The 20,883-nt window shown below is 43.2% G+C and overlaps 1 protein-coding gene and 1 non-coding gene across 2 annotated transcripts; one reads left to right on the top strand and one right to left on the bottom strand.

Annotated features, from left to right (window-relative positions):
- The first annotated feature begins 304 nt into the window (after positions 1-304).
- On the top strand, positions 305-377 carry TRNAR-ACG (transfer RNA arginine (anticodon ACG)). Its single transcript has one exon. It is a non-coding gene; the product is annotated as a tRNA-Arg (tRNA).
- A 4,395-nt stretch (positions 378-4,772) lies between these two features.
- Positions 4,773-19,545, bottom strand: HAUS4 (HAUS augmin like complex subunit 4). Its single transcript, XM_075277248.1, has 9 exons — positions 19,401-19,545; positions 17,221-17,360; positions 16,034-16,165; positions 15,779-15,913; positions 15,596-15,692; positions 7,615-7,760; positions 5,211-5,341; positions 5,067-5,135; positions 4,773-4,976 (listed from the first exon to the last, which is right to left on the bottom strand). The coding sequence occupies exons 1-9, from the start codon at positions 19,420-19,422 to the stop codon at positions 4,793-4,795; spliced, it is 1,056 nt and encodes a 351-aa protein (XP_075133349.1). The 5' UTR covers positions 19,423-19,545; the 3' UTR covers positions 4,773-4,792.
- Positions 19,546-20,883: the final 1,338 nt, after the last annotated feature.

The following is a 20,883-nucleotide window of genomic DNA, read 5'->3' as shown; positions in this document are numbered from 1 at the left end:
CCCTCTCTTATGACAACTATCATGCTCATCCAATAGGAGCGAAGAATGGGCGGTGAGCAATGCTCCAATCCTGTCAGTTCTGCCTGCATCTGCTCACGAGCGTTCTGACGTCACGGTTCGCCGAAAGAGGAAGCAGCCTATCACAGTGGAGAAGTACAAGCGAAGGGCGGGCCATTCAAGAAGCCGGCTTGTTCTTAGTATGGAAACACGCCCTTATACAACCATAGCAACAGTCAAGCAAACCAATCACAGCTCGGAAGAACTACCTTTTTTGGGTGTGATTGATCGCTAGTAACATGTCAGAGGGCCAGTGGCGCAATGGATAACGCGTCTGACTACGGATCAGAAGATTCTAGGTTCGACTCCTGGCTGGCTCGGAATGACATTTTTACTTTTAATCCCCCTCATTGATTAGATTTATTTATACAGGCAGATACAGTTATCCTGGTCTTTAGAGATTTTGTTGAAAGGAGATTTAGAGTCTTTTCTGCGATGCAAATTGTATTTCTTGCATTGAGATAGATCCATGAGGCTCAGCATGTATAGTAGTGTAGTTGCTATAAGGCTTAGTTCACATGGAAATAACATGTGGCTTTATTTTGGCACCGGAAAAAAAATGCTTCCTAATTAGAAAGCGTTTTTTTGACCTTGGCACGCTTTTTGTGGAGCGTTTTTTTTTTTTTTGTAAAAACCGGTTCCAGGCAGTTTTCCTATCTTTTAAGAGAACAGGCCGCAAAAAACGCATCACGTTTTTTACCGCACGGTAAAAAACGCTTTCCATTCACTTCTATTGCTTTCTTCAGGCGGAAAACGCCTAAAGTTTTAAAGATTTTCTCTAAATATCTTGTGGTCACAATCTGTTATCTTGATCGGTTGCCAGTGGATACGACCACCAATGGAGGAGCTTTCTAAGGTCAGAAAATCAGCCATGATGTCCTTATTGTGGCCGGGATATCTTCTGATACATGTAGTGTCCCTGCCTGATAACCCAGGTACAATAAGACAATCATAGCTGGTTCCTGACAAGTCCCAGACCATAGAAGTTTCTGCATTAGTGGTCGTATCCATGGCAACCGATCGAGATAACAGACTGTCCGGCACCTCTGACAAAGCTAACCGAGGCGCCATTTTCCCAGCGGCGCATGGGCGCCGCCACTTTGCCAGTGATCGCCAGTGCCTGGAGCATGCTCCAGGGCAGAGGTCATTTTGGCATGACAGCCGGGAGCCTTGTAAAGGCTCCCAGCCGGTCTGCAGTGATTTTCTTTTGCAGGCTGCTCTATGTAGCCTACAAAAGAAATGAGTTTTTGCAATGTATTGTAGCATTGTAATGCATTGCATTAGTGATCAGACCCCCTAGGGGGGGGGAGGAGGAGTCAAAAGTGCCAGACCGACATTTTTTCAATGTTTTGCCTCTGATAAAAATTTGAATTAAAAAAAAAAAAAAAATCAAAGCAATAGCAATTCCCCAAAATGGTATAACTAAAAAGTACACCTCACTCCGCAAAAAAGAGACGTCTATACCACCCCGTACACGGAAGTATGAGCTTTTCTTGTGGAAAAGTTGATGTGGCCCAGCCTCACCCAGACTCTACCTCCAGCGGCCTCCGGGTAAATTGAGTTTGAGACCCCTGCCAGAGATCACCTACGGATAATCTTATTCTATGGAAAAAGCCACATGCAAATGACATCCTGAGCATTTAGTTTATTCAAAGATTTGCCCATTCCAAAGATATAAAGGCCTTTTTAGTACTGACGCAAGTGGGAGGCAACATTGCATGGCCTATAGTACCCAGACCCCCACCCCAGAGAAACCAGTGTTACTGCTCACATGGCTCGTACAGCTTAACCCCTTCCCGACATCCGTCATACTAGCGAATAAAAAGTGATCAAAGCAATAGCATTTCCCGAAACTGGTAGAACTAAAAAGTACACCCGGCCCCGCAAAAAAAAAAAAAAAAAAAAAAGACACCCTATACATCCCCGTACGCGGATGTATAAAAAAATTTTTAACACAGTTTTGGATTTTTTTTTTTTTTTTTTTTTAAGTGGTTAAAATGTAAATATAACCATATAAATTTGGTATCTCCAGAATCGTACCGAAACACAGAAACAGTCATTTTGGCTGCACAGTGAACGCTGTAAAACCGAAGCCCGTAAGAAAGTCGAAGAAATTCATTTTTTCTTCAAATTCACCCCATTCTGAATTTTTTTCCAGCTTCCAATTACATTATACAGAAAATGGTGCATCATGAAGAAAAATTTGTCCCGCAAAGATTAAGACCTCATATGGCTCTGGGAGCAGAGAAATAAAAAAAAGAAGAAGTTATGGGGTTTAGAAGAAGGGGAGTCAAAAACAAAAATCAAAAAGATGCCATCGGAGGGAAGGGGTAAATTTGCAACATTAGAAGGGCTTATTCATATATTTGGAATAGAGAAAGACATTTGGATAAACAGAACACCTAAAATAATCAGTGTGACCAAATATGGAGACTCCGTGAAATTTTGTGTTTTGGATTTTATTTTTTAAGGGGGTAAATTAAAGCTATGCAGATTTGGTATCCCTGGAATCGTACTGACCCATATAATACAGGTGAGACGTCACTTTGGCTGCACCGTGAACATCGGAAAAACAAAGCCCAAATGAAAGTCATACAGACTTAATTTTATTCCATCCTTTTATTTATTTTTTGTTAAATTCAAGAACAAAAATATACAATGAAAATACAAACAATGTAAGCGAGAAGCCATCAGGGGAAAAACTCAAAATGGCAGTGACAGTCATTAAGTAAAAAGTAGATATTATTCAGAACAGAATAAGACAGAAGAAGAGGGAAAAGAATAGGGAAGCAGAAAAATCAGAGGGGGAGGGATGAGAGAGAGCACAAGACAGCGAAGAAGGAAGAAGAGAAAAAGAAAGGGGGAGAAAATAAATAAATGGGCACGGGGTGGGGGGGTTGAAGGAAATAAAAATTCACTAACTCTCACCAGTTTGCTCAACCAGGTAAATACTATTTGAAAGCATGAGAGGGCCCAGAAGAAAAAAGGACAAGATATGGCTAGGTAACACTACCGAACTGTAAGAACGTGCCATTTGCCCACCTGGTGCAGCCAACATGTACTGATGTCAACATGGGAGGAAAATCGAATTAGAAAAGGTCCTATGATCAGGTGTGAGGACTTCCAGGTATGTTAAGACTGGGTTGACCATTGGAAAGGGAAGGATTGACTCAGGGAAGAGACTTGCTGGGCAGAAAGTCATGTTAAGAGCCTCTGATTTGGAAAAAATAATCTTGAAATTGGAGCACTTGGAATTATTGTGGATAGTGGACATTAGGCCAGGGAGGGAGGGGGAGAAAGGAAGAACAGCAAGTTATCTTATGAAAGCGAGCAGCATAGAGATATTAGGATGTGCTCAAACATGGAAAAAGGGCTCCAGGGACAGGATAAAAATAAGGGGGGAGGGGCAGACCAAGGATCTAGCCCTGTCTGGTTTCATAAGCAATAGGGAAAGGTTGGGAAAGCAGGCCATTGACCCGAACTTCTCCAGACTGTGCAGGTATGGTTATGGGTAGGGTAGTTGAGAGGAGTAAGGGGGGCAGTGGTAGGGATGAGAGCCGAAGGAAGGAGATGAGGAATAAGGAGAAAGAGTGGGGGGTAAAGGAGAAAAAGGGAAAGAGCAATTCCACCCCATCTAGAATTTTTTCCATTCTGGAAAATCAAAAAAATGCCTCTGGTGGGAAGTGGTCAAACTCTCACATTAAAATCACTTCATCAAACAGTGAATTACTGTCTGATAAGCTCTTCACAAGAACTGAAGGGAAAGAAGAGGCTCAGCTCCTATAACAACAAGTGTTTTGTCTGCCAACATTAAATTATACCATAGAAATGTCTATATGTTGTGCCTTGTGTCTCCTGTTATCATGGTTGTGCGTTTGCTTGTAGCTTGGTGTTACAAAAGCTCTTATGTGTCTACTGCTACTGTAAGTCAGGAAAAATGAATACCTGCTTGGTCATAGAAATCAAACTAACTCCTGGAGTAATTCTCTGTAGGTTCAGGAATTTATTTGTAGTTCGATAATAACCTGTTGCTCATTAGAATGTAATTATCGATTAAGATACATTTTTTGCACTAGATTTGGCGCAGACAATTGTACAGAAGTTATACATTTCCATTAACTTTAATTTCATCTTTATTTATTAAGTAACTTATTTAAATTTATTTAAATTACATATTTAACCTCAGAAAAGAAACCTGTATAATATATACATTTCTAAAATTAAACTGTCTTCATCAATGTGCGGTATTATATACCACTAGAAAGCACACTATCGACAGGAGCTGGAGATACTCAGTGCCGTTAATTTCAGTACAGATATCTCCCTACTGTCAGAAGGGAGTACACATATTGTATACAGACAGTTGATGCAAAGAAAAACTTCAGTGTCGATAACTTGCAATAATTAATATTTAAAACAAAAACATCTCATTACTACTCCTGTGAGACTATTCTCTGCTCAAAGAAGGAGACAAGTTGTAGGTGTCCTAGCTGGAAGAAGAAAAAAAAAAAAAAAGCTGCCATAGTTAATTTATCTTATAGTACTGAGATAAATTTCAGCACAGAGGACAACAAAAGCCAATGAAATTCTATAAATTAAAAAAAAATTAAAAACAAAAAAAAAAATCATTGACTTTCATTTCCCTCTGTGATAATCAAAAGCAGCAATGTATCCCACTACAGACTGTCAGCTTACCTCAGCTACAACTGTAACTGAAATGAAAACATTTGGGCTCTCAGGGTAAAGTTTTGCTGAGCTCCTGAATTGCCCAGCGATTGTCCTTAATTTTATCTCTTAGGCAAGTATATTCTTGGACAAGTTCCTCAAATTGTGTTCCCAGAAATTCATAGGAGGCAAGGATCTGTTTAGATGCAGATAGTTCAGTTTTCTCAGATTTCACCGCTGCCTCCAAACTGGACCTGGAAGATTACAGAAGTGAGGATGAAGTATTTCTTTTCTCAAATTACTATGTTTATGCACTTTTCTATGACTTTTTTTGCCTCCTTTACCTGATGTGTTTGTGAACCTCAACCTTTTCAGGAGTGTAAGTGTCTGTGAGGACTTGAAGCTCTTCCATCCTGTGAAAAGACATGAAGTGAGGATGACCAATGAGACAAACAACATGCCTCAAACAACTGAGTCACAATTCTTACCGTAATTTTAAATACAAAGCATTGCTTTTTGTTTCCAAGTATTCAGCATTCATCTTATCTATATCAGATTGCGCCTGAAGACGGAGATTGGAGGCAGCCTGCCGCAGGAGTGAAAGGCACCGCAATAGTACCTAAAAATGCAACATTGAATGAATTTTGCAGATTATGTTCATGTTAACTCTAAAATCATACAGTGTTTTCAAGGTCATTTTCTAGCTTACCAAGTTACATAACTTGGCAAGTACTGCCATTAGTAGAACCTCACGTAAATGAGCTAACCAAGATCTAATTAGATGGTTCTTAGGAGGAACTTATGTAAACGAATACCAGTAAACATTGGATTTGTCAGAAACACAAGCCCTCTTCAGTGACACTTTCATCTTTGCTGATCTAGCATGCATAAAGAAATAGTTAATTTCCACTTCGTATAACTGGGTTTTGAGGGAATCACCTCTGCATATAAGAAGAGCTCTATATATGGAACGATACACTCGTATACTCTTCTATAAATTACAATTAGGCAAGTTGTCAAGAAAGATGTAGAAGACTACATAACAGAGCAAGCTCAAGTCAGGTACTCTATTGGCTCTCAGAACTCTTCTGCGACTCCTAATAAGTTTAAAAATATCACGAATTATGCTCAATTTACAATTATTCAAATAACATAGCAAGAGCACTTACAGTAGACACAATTACATAGTAGATGAGGTTGGATGAAGACATCAGTCCATCAAGTCCAACCTATAACCCTGCAATCCCTTTCATCGTTGATCCAGGGGAAGGCAAAAAAAAAAAAAAAATACTCATGCCATTTGCTCTATTTCAGGGGAAAACCTTATTGTGAAGAGGAGCTTCATATAAAACAATCCCCAATCCTTGTGCACATTAGGTCAGTCAACCCGTAGTGGATCCAGGAAAAGGAATCCTTGACAGACATTGTAGAGCAGGGGTCTCAAACTCACGGCCCTCGGGACAATAGTTTGCGGCCCCCAGCGGACAACCCGACATCCGCCGTAACCGTACGGCGCATGCCGGGTGTGTAGCTATGGCGACCGCCCGGAAGCTGGGCGGCCGCCATAGCCGCCGGGTGTCTACTGCTTTAAGCAGTAGACAACCGGCGCTAATGTCTCCGATCGGTCCCAGGACCGATCGGAGGCATTAACCCCTCCGGCGCCACGGTCAAAGGCGCCATTTTCCCGGTGGCGCATGGACGCTGCCATTTTGCCAGTGATCACCGGCACCTGGAGCAAGCTCCAGGGCCGACGTCACGTTGCAATGACAGCCGGGAGCCTTTACAAGGCTCCCAGGCTTGTCTGCAATCTCTTTCTTTGCTGCTCTATGCAGCCTGCAAAAGAAAGGATGATTTTTTGCAATGCATTAGCATTGTAATGCATTGCATTAGTGATCAGACCCCTGGGGTTCAGCACCCCTAGGGGGTCTAATAAATGCAAAAAAACAAAAAAACACATAAAAGTAGATAAATACTGTGAAACACATACATGTTAGGTATCCCCCGTGTCCGAAATCGCCCGCTCTACAATTCTATAAAAATATTTTTCCTGTACGGTAAATGCCGTAGCGGGAAAAATAGTCAAAAGTGCCAAACCGCCGTTTTTTCACCGTTTTGATTCTGATAATTTGAATAAGGGCTCGTTCACATCAGCGTTCATCTGTCCTTATTGCAGGTTTCCGTTTCCTGCATAAAACAGATGCAGGAGACGGAAGCCTGCAGGAGACTTTCTCACCCATTCATTTGAATGGGTGAGAAAGCTGTCCGGCCGTGAGCGGCAGTGAGCGTTTTGCGCTCTCCGCCGCGAAACCGGGTTTTATAATCCGGACACAGAGTCGGACATGCACTACTCTGTGTCCGGATTAAAAAATCCGGTTTCACGGCGGAGAGCCTAAAACGCTCACCGCCGCTCATGGCCGGACCCGGTCTATGGTTTCCGTCTTCTGCCATGCAGAAGACGGAAACCATAGAACGGAGACATGAACGCAGGTGTGAACCTAGCGTAAAAAGTGATCAAAGCAATAACATTTCCCGAAAATGGTAGAACTAAAAAGTACACCCGGCCCCGCAAAAAAAACGCTCTATGCATCCTCGTACACGGACATATAAAAAAAAAAGTTACGCCTGTCAGAATATGGCGACTTTTAGAAAAAAAAAAAAAAAAAAATTGGGAAAACCTGATGCGGCCCAGCCTCACCCAGACTCTACCTCCAGCGGCCCCCGAGTAAATTGAGTTTGAGACCCCTGTTGCATTGTATCAATTTCAGCATGAAATTCTGACATTGAAATATGCTGTTTGCAGATATATCAATAGAAATTATTTTACTGATGTGTATTACATAGCCATTATGCATGGTCTGGTGGCATGCAGTTATAAAATACCCATTTACTTACGCAGGGATATATCTCTTGCTGCTTTTCCAATAAAGCTCTCATTTCCTGAAGTTTCTCTTGTTCATTTTTTAACCTTCTTTTTTCATCCTCCAGGGTAGTAGCCAGACGAAGAGCCTTTGCTGCACAAAGAACGTCACCTTCTTCATCTGAGGCATAACAAAAATTGGGTGACAAGTCATAGATATGACCAATGGGGAAGTGGTTGAGTAAAGCTACTGATCAGTTGTAATTAAAAAAAACAAAAACACAACAAACACACACACCCCCATCCATGAACTGAGCTATAACATTTTTAGGCTATGTTCTCATCTGCATTGGAGATCCAGTTGCACATTCCACCGAAACTTGAAAGACACCCGATGGACCCCATTGTAGTCTGTGGATGGCTGCAGGAACTGCTGTTTTAGCGGATGGGCTCTCCATTGTTTGGGGTCCCAACAATTGTGAACCTACCCTAGCTCACACACCCCAAACTAAATGTGTCAGGTTATATTACAGCTTATATACATGAAGATAAATAGGCCTGTAATACAGTGGCTTGCAAAAGTATTCATACCTCTTAAAACTTTTTCACCTTACAACCACAAACTTAAATGTATTTTATTAAGATTTTAAGTGATAGACCAACACATACTATATTTTTCGGACTATAAGACGCACTTTTTTTCCCCCAAATTTTGGGGGAAAAGAAGGGTGCGTCTTATAGTCTGAATGTGGTGCCTGGCATCCGCTGTACTAGAGAGACGGATGCCGGCAAGGGATAGACGCCGGGGCCTGAGACATCGCTGCGCTCCTCTGCCCTGCATGAAGCCAGCAGCAGGAGGAGTGATGCTATTCCGCTCCTCCGTCCCCCCGCCGCTGGCTTCATGCAGGACAGTGGAGCGCAGCGATGTCTCAGGCCTGACACCTGTGCCAGCGTCTATCCCTCCCCGGCATCCGCCTCTCTAGTACAGCGGATGCCGGGTCAGTATCAGCGGCCCCTTCTCCCCCGTACCTGTGAAGTTGCAGGCCGGCTCCTGCGCGGCGATATCGCAGGAGCCGACCTGTTCGGGTGAGAGCCGGGAGCCTAATGAGGCTCCCAGGCCTGTCACTGCTGTATTAATATTGCGGCTGGTCTCTATGACCAGCCGCCGTAATACTAATAGACAGAATGTCCCATAGACGGCAATACAGTTGTATTGCCGTCTATGGGACTTGCAATCAAGTGACCGCAGGTTCAAGCCCCCGGGGGGAATAAAATAGTAAAAAAAAAAAAAAAAAAAGCTTTAAAAATATAAATAAAAGTTCTAAATCACCTCCTGTCCCTAGAAAAATAAATAAATAATAAAATATATATACACACACACTCACCGGCCACTTTATTAGGTACACCATGCTAGTAACGGGTTGGACCCCCTTTTGCCTTCAGAACTGCCTCAATTCTTCGTTGCATAGATTCAACAAGGTGCTGGAAGCATTCCTCAGAAATTTTGGTCCATATTGACATGATGGCATCACACAGTTGCCGCAGATTTGTTGGCTGCACATCCATGATGCGAATCTCCCGTTCCACCACATCCCAAAGATGCTCTATTGGATTGAGATCTGGTGACTGTGGAGGCCATTGGAGTACAGTGAACTCATTGTCATGTTCAAGAAACCAGTCTGAGATGATTCCAGCTTTATGACATGGCGCATTATCCTGCTGAAAGTAGCCATCAGATGTTGGGTACATTGTGGTCATAAAGGGATGGACATGGTCAGCAACAATACTCAGGTAGGCTTTGGCGTTGCAACGATGCTCAATTGGTAACAAGGGGCCCAAAGAGTGCCAAGAAAATATTCCCCACACCATGACACCACCACCACCACCAGCCTGAACCGTTGATACAAGGCAGGATGGATCCATGCTTTCATGTTGTTGACGCCAAATTCTGACCCTACCATCCGAATGTCGCAGCAGAAATCGAGACTCATCAGACCAAGCAACGTTTTTCCAATCTTCAATTGTCCAATTTCGATGAGCTTGTGCAAATTGTAGCCTCAGTTTCCTGTTCTTAGCTGAAAGGAGTGGCACCCGGTGTGGTCTTCTGCTGCTGTAGCCCATCTGCCTCAAAGTTCGACGTACTGTGCGTTCAGAGATGCTCTTCTGGCTACCTTGGTTGTAACGGGTGGCTATTTGAGTCACTGTTGCCTTTCTATCAGCTCGAACCAGTCTGGCCATTCTCCTCTGACCTCTGGCATCAACAACGCATTTCCGCCCACAGAACTGCCGCTCACTGGATGTTTTTTTCTTTTTCGGACCATTCTCTGTAAACCCTAGATATGGTTGTGCGTGAAAATCCCAGTAGATCAGCAGTTTCTGAAATACTCAGACCAGCCCTTCTGGCACCAACAACCATACCATGTTCAAAGGCACTCAAATCACCTTTCTTCCCCATACTGATGCTCGGTTTGAACTGCAGGAGATTGTCTTGACCATGTCTACATGCCTAAATGCACTGAGTTGCCGCCATGTGATTGGCTGATTAGAAATTAAGTGTTAACGAGCAGTTGGACAGGTGTACCTAATAAAGTGGCCGGTGTGTGTGTGTATATATATATATATATATATATATATATATATATACATACATACATACATATCGGGGTTTTTTTTCAATACAAGGTGATCTAAGCAATAGATATTCCCCAAAATGGTATAACTAAAAAGTACAGCTGGCCCCGCAAAAAAAACACTCTATGCATCCCCGTACAGCTGCAGGGTCACCTGTCAATGTGGCCTTGCAGCTGTTGCAAAACTACAACTCCCATATATTAAATATTTTACCATTTTTTGCTTCAAAATTTTTTTATTCCCATTTTCCTCCTCTAAAACCTAGGTGTGTCTTATAGTCCAGTGCGTCTTATAGTCCGAAAAATACGGTAGTAGCAGATAATTGGGTACTATTCCGTTATCGGGCCAGCAGCAGCGCAGTTCAGCAGCAGCTTTCGGGACAGCAGTTCAGCAGCGGGAATTACAATGACATCCGAGGACTGCTGGCCCGATGCTTGTGCCCAGTAACCAGTACATCGATGACCCCCCTCCCCCATCCTTCTCCTCCTGCCAGTGCTGCCCCCCAGCTCTCCTTACATCTTCCCCGTACCCTCTCCCCGCCACACGACTAGGCCTCACCTCAGCGCTAGTACCGAGACCGAAAGGAAAGACACCGGGGCTCAATCCAGGCCCTGACAAGAAACACGCCGACTATAGGAACGGTGAGCTACAGCGAGCCGGAGGGACAAACTTTCTGCAGCGTCCGGCGGCTATCTAGTAGCATTCATTGCTCAAGATTTACGGTGAGGCCTATTACAGGGAGAGGGTACGGGGCAGATGTAAGAAGAGCTGGGGGGCAGCACTGGAAGGAAGAGGAGGATGAGGGCATCGATCGATGTACTGCCTACTACACACAAGCACGGCCTCTATCATCGGGCCAGCATCGGCTTAGTCATGTGGCGGGGAGAGGGTACGGGGTAGATGTAAGGAGAGCTGGGGGGCAGCACTGGAAGGAGGAGGAGATGGAGGGGGGGGTCATTGATGTACTGGCTACTGGGCACAAGCATCGGGCCAGCAGTCCTCGGATGTCATTGTAATTCCCGCTGCTGAACTGAACTGCTGTCCCGAAAGCTGGTGCTGAAATGCGCTGCTGCTGGCCCGATAACGGAATAGTACCGATAATTGTGACGCGGAATGAATACAATACATGTTGTTCAGAATTTTAATGAAATAAAAATCTGAAAAGTGTGAGGTGCAAAAGTATTCAGCCCCCTGTACTCTGATATCGCTAAATAAAATCCAGTGCGCACAATTGCCTTCAGAAGACACTTAATGAGTTATTATAGTCCAGCTGTGTGTAAATTAGTCTCAGTATAATACGCCTGTTCTGCGAAGGCCTCAGTGGTTTGTTAGGCTGCCTTCACACAGAGTTTTTTGGTCAGGAATTTGGTCAGGAAACTGACTCAAATTCCTCCTCCTAAAAACGCCTCTCCAGTAGGGACAGGGAAGCTGGTCAGAGTTGATGTAAAGATAGATGGAGCTCAATACAGGGCAATACTGGAAGAAAACCTGTTGGAAGCTGCAAATGACTTTTAGACTGGGAAGGAGATTCAACTTCCTGCAAGATAATGACCCTAAACGTACAGCCAGGGCTACAGTGGAATGGTTTAGATCAAAGAATAGTCAGGTGTTAGAATGTCCCAAAGTCCAGACCTAAATCCCATTCAGCATCGGTGGCAAGACATGACAATTGCTGTTCACAGACGCTCTCCATCCAATCTGGCTGAGCTTGAGCTATTTTGCAAAAAAGAATGGGCAAAAACCTCAGTCTCTAGATGCACAAAGCTGGACATACCTGAAAGACTTTCAGCTGTAATTGACTTTACAACATATTGGGGAGAGATGAATACTTTGCACATCACACTTTTCAGATATTTGGTTAAAAGTTTGAAAACAATGTATTATTTTCCTTCCACATCACAATTACCTGCTACTTTGTGTTGGTCTGTGACTTAAAATCTTAAAACACATTTAAGTTTTTGGTTGTAAGATGACAAAATGTGAAAAAGTTAAAGGATTATGAATAAGTTTGCAAACCACTGTATATAAGAAAGGAAAAACATAAAAAGATTGTCCATGTCCATTCAAAATTATCCTATACCAGTGAATGGGAACATATGTGACCTCAACATATCAAGCAATAGTTTAATTTACTTTCACCTTTTTAAATTATTTGTTAGGACCCCCCACCCAAATGGAATGACAGGGCATGCTGGGCCTGTCATTTTAGTCAGACAGGGAAAAGGGACACCTTCTGTCTTGATCGGGGAAAACATGCTGGGGTCTGGATCTATCAGATTTCAGGAAAAGACTGTCTGAGGGTAAGTTCACACAGGGTTTTTTGGTCAGAATTTTGAGGCCATTTCAGCTTCAAAATCCTGACCAAAAAGAAGGCTCCCATTGAAATCAATGGGAGCCGTTCAGTTCTTTTTTTCCAGGAGCCGTTTGTTCCAGCTCCCAGAAAAAAGAAGAGAGACATGCTCATCCTTTCAGGCGAATTCGCCTCACCACACCCGCCTGAAGACACTCCCTCCTGACTAGGCCCATTCATTTGGGCCTAATCCGGATCGGAGTGCGCGGCTGCACTGGCATCCAGTCGCAGTTACCCGTATTTTGGTCCGGAACCTAAGGTGGAGTTCCGGACCAAAAAAAACCCACGTGTGAACTTACCCTAAGGCCCGACAACAAAAAAGCAGCTATCAGGAAAAGCCTTGACAGCAACACATTGCAGTTGTTCCCACAGAAAGTCCACAGAGGTTTTCTCTGTGGACTTTGTTTCAATTATATCCACAGGGAAACCGCCAGCATTTCTGTAGGTACAAATGACATGCTGCGATTTCCAAAACAGCAACAGTTTTGAAAATTGCAGTGTGTCCACATTGCATATTTTTTTCCTCAAGGTGTGGATGGGATTGTCTACTTTGTGTAGATGGGTAAATTGTTGCAGGTGTGTCAGAGAAGTTACCAGATGCTTATTTTATTATCCCTCATGTCACCACAAGTCAGTCTAAGATCCCATGCATGCATTTAAAAAAAAAAAAAAAACCACAGCATGTCAATTTTATCTTTGGAAACTCTTGCGTTCTCCCTATAGATTTACCAAGGGAAGAAACATCACAGAGAAAAACTCAGCAAAAACGCAATGGGGGGGGGAGGATCTACTTTTTTTTTTTTAAGTTACATTTTTGGTGCATTTGTCTCTGCAGTTAATCTTCCCTTACTAAATCTACAACTGTGTTCTGCAGTGTGTTTTTTGAATAAAGCTATGGCCAAACGTTGTTGAAAAAAAAAAAAAAAAATTGAATTGATACTTTGCTTAATCTCATCCACACATTGTGAGTGGGAGGGAAACAAAGTTTGATTTTGAAAACCGTAGTGTGTTAATTTAAGCAGCGGAATTGCAAACGATTTCCAGATATTAATGAGGGGGGGGGGGGGAATCAAAAAAATGCATTTTGCTCTTTAGCTGCATTTCACTTCATGGGTCCTTAGCATAAAGTTGGAAAATCTAAAAAAATTAAATATTATAAAACCCTTACAAATTAACTAAAGGAACGCCCTTCCCAACCACTCTCTAATAACCACATTAGTGGCTTCCCATTCATTAGATAAACCTCTATTTACGGTTTTTATTTGGTATCATGGGCTGAACTTCGTTCTTCCTGGTTTGCTGTTCCCTGCATTCATATTTTAAGTTTTCCAATGCCTCTCTTCCCATTTCTAGGGTTTGTTTAGTGATAAGAAAAAAAATATTCCAAAGCCAAAAGTCATTTGGCACTGAATTCAGCTTGTTTGGACTTTTGACAGCAGAGATTGTGCTGTCAATTTGAATATTAAAACTTTCTAAAAAAAGAATGTTAAAATAGCTGCAGGAGAGAATTATAGAACATGGAAAAGCACCAAGGGTGTTGTACTGCATTTCATTAGACATGGGCACCAAAGAATAAAATACATGAGCAAATCAATAAATTTACATTTACTTTATTGTTTTGTTTTCCAGAGTTTTCATCAGAGACCATCCCTTTCAGAATGCAGCACAAGTCATCCAGGTATTTCCCCTGCAGCAGCTGTGGAAATATGCCATTACATTTTAACCATTCATGGCCATCCATATACACAGTCCAGTCACATTAATGTGACCACCTCCTACTTTTGACGTCAACATTAAATAACCAATCGCAGAAGGCACGTGTCATCAGCCATCTGGGTGCACTCATCATTGTGGATGGCATGATGGATCAACACAAGTATGCATCTATCCTTGCGGACCATGTTCACTCCTACATGCGAATTGTTTTTCCTCAGGATGATTGTATCTACCAGCAGGACAATGCCACGTGTCAAAGCTCACAGTTTACGTGCGTGGTTCGAAGAGCACCAGGTTTATCGTACTCCCTTGGCCAGCAAATTCCCTGAACTTGAACCCAATCAAGAATCTGTGGGCCCAACTCGATCGGGTTGTTCGCACCATGGATGCTCAACCGCGTAATCTAGCGCAGCTGGCCATGGCACTGGAGTTGGCATGGCTCAACATCACAACATCCCCTTCCTGCACGTCTAGCAGTGGTCCGCTCTGCCAAAGGTGGTTATTCTGAATTTTGACAGGTGGTCACATTAAAGAGGACCTTTCACCATTTTGCACACAGGCAGTTCTATATACTGCCGGAAAGCTGACAGTGCGCTGAGTTCAGCGCACTGTCGGCTTTCCCGATCTGTGCCCGGTGTGAAGAGATTACGGTCCGGTACCGTAGCTCTTCTATGGTCAGAAGGGCGTTTCTGACAGCCAGAGACGTCCTTCTTCACAGCACAGCCAATCGCGCTGTGCTGTGAGAGCCGGGAGGAACGCTCCCTCCATCTGCTCGCAGTACTCGTCCATAGACGAGCATTATCAGGGAGGGAGGGGGGAGTTCCTCCCGGCTCTCACAGCACAGCATGATTGGCTGTGCTGTGAAGAAGGACGTCTCTGGCTAAGTGTCAGAAACGCCCTTCTGACCATAGAAGAGCTACGGTACCGGACTGTAAGCTCTTCACACTGGGCCCAGATCGGGAAAGCAGACAGTGCGCTGAACTCAGCGCACTGTCAGTATTCCGGCAGTATATAGAACTGCCTATGGGCAAAATGGTGAAAGGTCCTCTTTAATGTGACTGGACTGTGTAATATGAATAAGTCAAGTATGCCAGAAGAGGCTTGTACAGAATGGCTTTTCATTCTGTTTAACAAACAGAGTCATGAGTGGAAGATCCCCCTCTATGATTCCTATACAGGGCAAATGGGCAACCCCTTTAAGTAATTACTTTGAATTTTTCTGTACAAGTTCATGTGATCATTTATTCTCTAGTGCTGCTCAGTCAATTATCTACCATTTATCCAGGGAGAAAAATCACAGACAACAAATGGGAGCGTACCTGTTTCTGGTTGGTGAAAAGACAGAAAAGCAAAGCATTTTTTTCGAAGAGCTTCTTCCAGTTGTTTGTGCAAGTGTTCTCGTAAATAAAAAATATCCTGAAGAGAGAAGGGATTGGTCACACATCACAAAGACAGAAAAAGTGCTATATGTAGTATTAAGAAGCAGATTAGATTCATATAACCATTTCTGATGGCAGGTGGTCTTCCAGGTCTTCCTTCTCTAATGCAAGAAGAGCTGCAGAGCCTGCCTCTGATTCAATAGCCAGGAGGCGGGAACATTGTGTAACCAAAAAACACTGTTGAAGGTCTTCCAGTAACTGCACGTGATGGTAGATGGAGTTTATGAGGAACAAAATATAAAAATAAATAAAAAGATTTCATCTAAATTATCAAATCATCATAAAGAACATCAGAAAAAGGAGAAGTAAAATACCAACCTTATCTTCATCATTAGTTATTGTGCCATCCTGTTTCTTCACCTGTAAGTCTGTTAATATCTCCTGGATCAGCCGGTAGATAACTTCAGACCTGAACCAAACTTTCCTTTGCAGTCGTAATTCTCTTTGTATCTTACAAAAATGAAAACAAGATACAGAAAATCATAGGTATGGGCAATCTGTGAAAGAGGTAGTTACCACTCAATGACATCCAAAAGCAGACGTTCTACCGCACAATACAGACAAGTGTTGCACGAGAGCTATGGTGGAGCAACCAATTTTCTGTTAACATGACTTAAAATTGTTGCATACAGTTTTCTGTCCTTGTGATCATCATTCATTGCTATAAAAATGCCTTAAGGCAGAGATTTCAGTTACCAAGCGCTAGAGAAATGTGACCGACAGAAACCAGCGAGAGAGGGCCATTAGTCAAGGTACAGATTGTGCCACCAAAAATAGTGCTCTCAGTTAATCACAACTGTATTCAAGGATAGGCAACAAAGAACGCTTCTATATCTCCAGAGCTTAGAAATGTGAGGATAGCACACGACACTAGACTTTCTCCACGCATTACATAGAGTTATGGTATAATTAAACATGGCCTTGTAAGATTATATATATGGCCAAAATGTGAAGACGGGCGATTATAAGTAGAGGTTACAGGTAATAGCTTACATTTTCAACACAGCAGTAAAGAAAGACTGTGCTCCTTCTCTACCAATTTCCGTTCTATCAGACCCTTCTTTTTGTTGAAAGTAATGATGAAGTACAAGAGATCATATAGCGTTGCCCTACATGCACTTAGAAAATGGTGAGACTTAAATCTTAATCCAAGCCTACTACATTTGTAGATATTGCGGGGGGAAATTATCATCCAGTCTACACCAGTTTTCTAGCATAAGTGGGCAATATTGTAGGACAAGTTTTCCTGTATGACTTATGCCAGAAATCTCCATTCTGATGCACAGGCATGTACCAGATTTACTAATAGGCTGGAGCCTTGCAGCTGTCCGGGGGCCCATTGTATACAAAGATCTAATAAAATGCCACAAACAAATAATTTACACAATATACTATTGTGGATGTTTAGTCTATAATGGTGTGTAAACTATCCTTGAAAGAAATAATTGTTATAGACTGCTCACAGTCAATTATCTAGTAGAAATAAGTGTACACAGGTTAATTACCTCCTCCAATTCATGGTATATCTTGGAACTAGCTCCACATGGCTCCAGAATCTGGCATAATTCTAGTAAAAGTTTACCAAACTGAGGATTTTTCTCCAGATCTTCTTCCTCTAAATGAAGCATTGGGAGACAGCCACTCACTGGAAAAAAAAAGAAATGTATCAAATCAATACTGACGTAAACTTACCCAATGTTCCAAAATTCTTAAAGGGATTCTATTATTGGCTATAGTGATTTTTAATTAAACACATATATTTGCATAGCCTTTAGAAAGGCTATTCTAGACATACCCTTTATTCATTAATCCTCCCAGCAGTTTTTGAATTAGGCCTCTTTTATTGATATGCTAATTGGCCACCAGGAGCACTGGATGCTCTCTGAGTACTGTGTGAAATATCTAAACGGATGATGGTGGGGGTGGGGGAGAGCAGGGAAGGCTGATGAGTCAGCAGTCATTAACTTGTAGGAACGTTTCAGGGGGACATTAACCCTTTTCTGAGTAACACTTTAGTAGCAGAGGAGGTATATAATATTTCCTTGCTACTAATGCCAATTTCTCAGGATTGGTTAGGGCCATGAAAATTATCTTGGATTCATTTTAAAGGGATTCTACCATTAAAAAAACTCTGTCTTCTTCTGCATCCTACCCTTCCTTCTTCGGCTTGACGTCGGACGCCTGCAGAGTACGCTCTGTTCGGCGAACTTTGCCAAACGTACTGCAAATGCCCGTGGCCATAGTGCCGACACCGCAAGTTCGCCGAACAGAGCGTACTGTGCAGGCGTCCGACGTCAAGCCGAAGAAGGAAGGGGAGGATGCAGAAGAAGACAGAGGCGGAGCTGGAGTCGGTTTTCGAGCAGCAATGGGGACACCCCCCATCACATCTCCTGCGCTGGGGGACGCCCCCATCGCTGCAAGAGAACTAATTAGCATACCGGTATTTCGAATGAACGGCACGGCAGAGAGCACTTCCAAAGGTAGAAGACGAATAGCCTTTCTAAAGGATATTCCGACGTGTTACCTAGAAAAAAAAAGTTTTTTAATGGTAGAATCCTTTTAAAGATGAGATTCTGAGTGATTTCATTCTCATCTTTAAAATGAATCCAAGGGTCATCTTCATAGCCTTCACGGATCCTGAGATGTGGGGCTCTAAAGTGTCCTCCCCCCTCCAGCCTCAGGTAGCATCTTAGGGTATGTCCACAAGGAGTTTTTTTGCAGGTGGATTTTGACGCTGAATCTGCCTGCAAAAACCATCTTCCATTCATTTCAATGGGAGTCACTTGCTTTTTTTCCCCACTAGCGATTTTTTTTTTTTTTAGCTAGTGGGTAAAAGAAGCAACATGCCCTATCTTCCCGTGGTACAAGGCTCCCTCCTGATTAGGCCCATTCATTTGGGCCTAATCAGGAGCAGGATGTCAATTCTTATGTAATACCCCTCTGAACATTACTAAGAAGTTTTTTGGTGTTGTGACAGATGTTTAACATTGTCCAGGTTGCAGCACCAAAAGAGCCACTCCAAATACTTACACAACACATACACAAAATCATTAAAAAAATAAATCAATTACATTTTTTCACTGTCCCTGTCCTGTCCATACCTGATCCTCGGAGTAAAATACACTGACCGCCTCTGTAGCGATATCCGTTGCATCACGCAATAATGATTGTTACTAGAGATGAACGTATAAATCTAAAACCCCAGTTTTTGGCAGGTTTCAGATGGGACGGGTGGTGATGAAGGGGGGGCAGTTCTCATAAAACCTTTGCACTGGGCTCACCAAGGTGTTAAACGGACCTGCGATAATGCCATTATTTTCGTTTATCTGTACCTACAAAGGAACTGGAAAACTGAAGTAATAGGCACCAATGTGAATACTGCCTAAGCAATTCCATATTGGTGCTAGAGTTTCATTGTGGTGTCCTGAGGATAACAATATCACTGATATAGCTGAAACAAACCCATCATTTTAATAGAAGTGACATTAAAGAACCCGTTGACCGGGAGAAGCCCAATACATGCCCCTTGCTAAGTGACCACGCATGCGCGGTATCTCTACATTAAAATCAATGCGAGACTCCGTTACAATAGATAGCTCTCGCTGCTGTACTACTGAAGGCAGGACTGACGTCACGTATGACCCGTAACCACAACATTATTATCGGGCAGCAAGCGTCTCCTCACCATACTGCAAGCCCCGAGACATCTTCACTGAGCCGGGTCTCCCGCAGATTCCTCACACGTAATGCCCGTCCTAGTGTCAGGTCTTATATTCCTCTCCCCGCTACACTTCGTAATCCATGTACTACCTTGGCGGGAAACATTCAAACTGACGTCGCTTCTTGACTGAGCGACCAGGCTCAAGTAATCAACGCTAGAGGCATTGTGTATGCAAATTATATGTCCCTGCCTGCGCTACGGGAAAATGGCGACCGCTTCTTACTTTACCTATTTGTACTGGCGGTTTCATCAGCTCACACTGCTATAGGCTCCACGAGAAGAATCGCAAGAGTGTTGTGACAAAGTGGATCTAAAGGGATTCTATCAGTAGAATACCCTTTACAAACTAAATACAGGCAGGAATAGCTTTAAGAAAGGCTATTCTCTTACCTTTATTATTCTGATCTGCGCCGCTGTTCCTTACAAATATCTTCTTTCTTCCTTATGCAAACGAGTTTTCTCGCAGCACTAGGGTGCCCCCAGTGCTGCTTGAAAACAACTCTCCAGCGGCGGCCTCTGTCTTTTTCTCCACCTCCCGCCTTTTCTCGCGTGCTTCTCTTCTTCAAAAAGCGCTGACTGCGCATGTCCATCTACCGTTTTCCTGTGGTCTCTCCCATTCGGCCACAGGAAAATGGCCAATGGAAATGAGCAGTCCGCCATTTCCCATTCGGCCACAGGAAAATGGCCAATGGAAATTAGCAGTCCGCCATTTCCCATTCGGCAACAGGAAAATGGCTGACGGACATGCACAGTCAGCACTTTTTGAAGAAGAGAAGAGGAGCGCGAGAGATGAGGCGGTCCAGAGAAGAAGACAGGCCATCGCTGGAGACTTTTCAAGCAGCACCCCCAGTTCTGTTTGAGCGCAGGGGAACACCCTCAATACTGCGAGAAAACTCATTTACATAAAGAAGTATGCACAACAGCTTAAGTTCTCGCACATATGCGGGTCAGGAATGAAGGTGTGAGTGCATCCACCAATAAAGAGCAAGCGCTCACTCTGAATAGTAGTGAGAAATAATAGGATTTGATTGGATGTCGAATGCGCATAGAGGTGTGTTTGATGCACGGCAACTATTGGACCGAAGGATATGGATGGGCGTGGAAAGAAGTGTAAATAGCCGGAGTAAGGCAGGGCAACTCACCACTGACAGTCTAGCGCCTGTCCTGCCGGGGGTCAGTCTACCCACCGCTGATTTTGTGATACAGCAGTTGTTACTGCTATGCAATTGTGAGAATGTTGTAGTATGACCCCCGATGATTCTTTCCCTTCAAAGATGAAACGCGTAGGGTCAGTGTAAATAGTTTATGGTGTGTGGCTCACTCACTGACAATCTGAACAGGAACCTGGCCAGTGGTACCTCCCCTCTCTGTTGGCGTGGCATTAGGCCAGTAAACTCGGAGAGGTGGGGGAGATATCCACTGAGTCCTGCATATGTAGGTTCTGTTC

This window comes from Leptodactylus fuscus, chromosome 1 (genome assembly GCF_031893055.1).
Source record: "Leptodactylus fuscus isolate aLepFus1 chromosome 1, aLepFus1.hap2, whole genome shotgun sequence".
Classification (NCBI taxonomy): domain Eukaryota; kingdom Metazoa; phylum Chordata; class Amphibia; order Anura; family Leptodactylidae; genus Leptodactylus; species Leptodactylus fuscus.
Note: the sequence above shows the minus strand (reverse complement) of the source record. Positions and strands in the feature narration are given on the sequence as shown.

Bases quoted from the DNA above. Each gene is read 5' to 3' on its own strand.
- HAUS4 (XM_075277248.1), bottom strand. From the start codon at position 19,422: ATGTCTCGGGGCTTGCAGTATG. The intron at 7,761-15,595 runs GTACGCTCCCAT...GTTATGCCTCAG, and splicing joins TTTTCACCAACCAGAAACAG to ATGAAGAAGGTGACGTTCTT. The intron at 4,977-5,066 runs GTAAAGGAGGCA...GTAATCTTCCAG, and splicing joins GAGGTTCACAAACACATCAG to GTCCAGTTTGGAGGCAGCGG.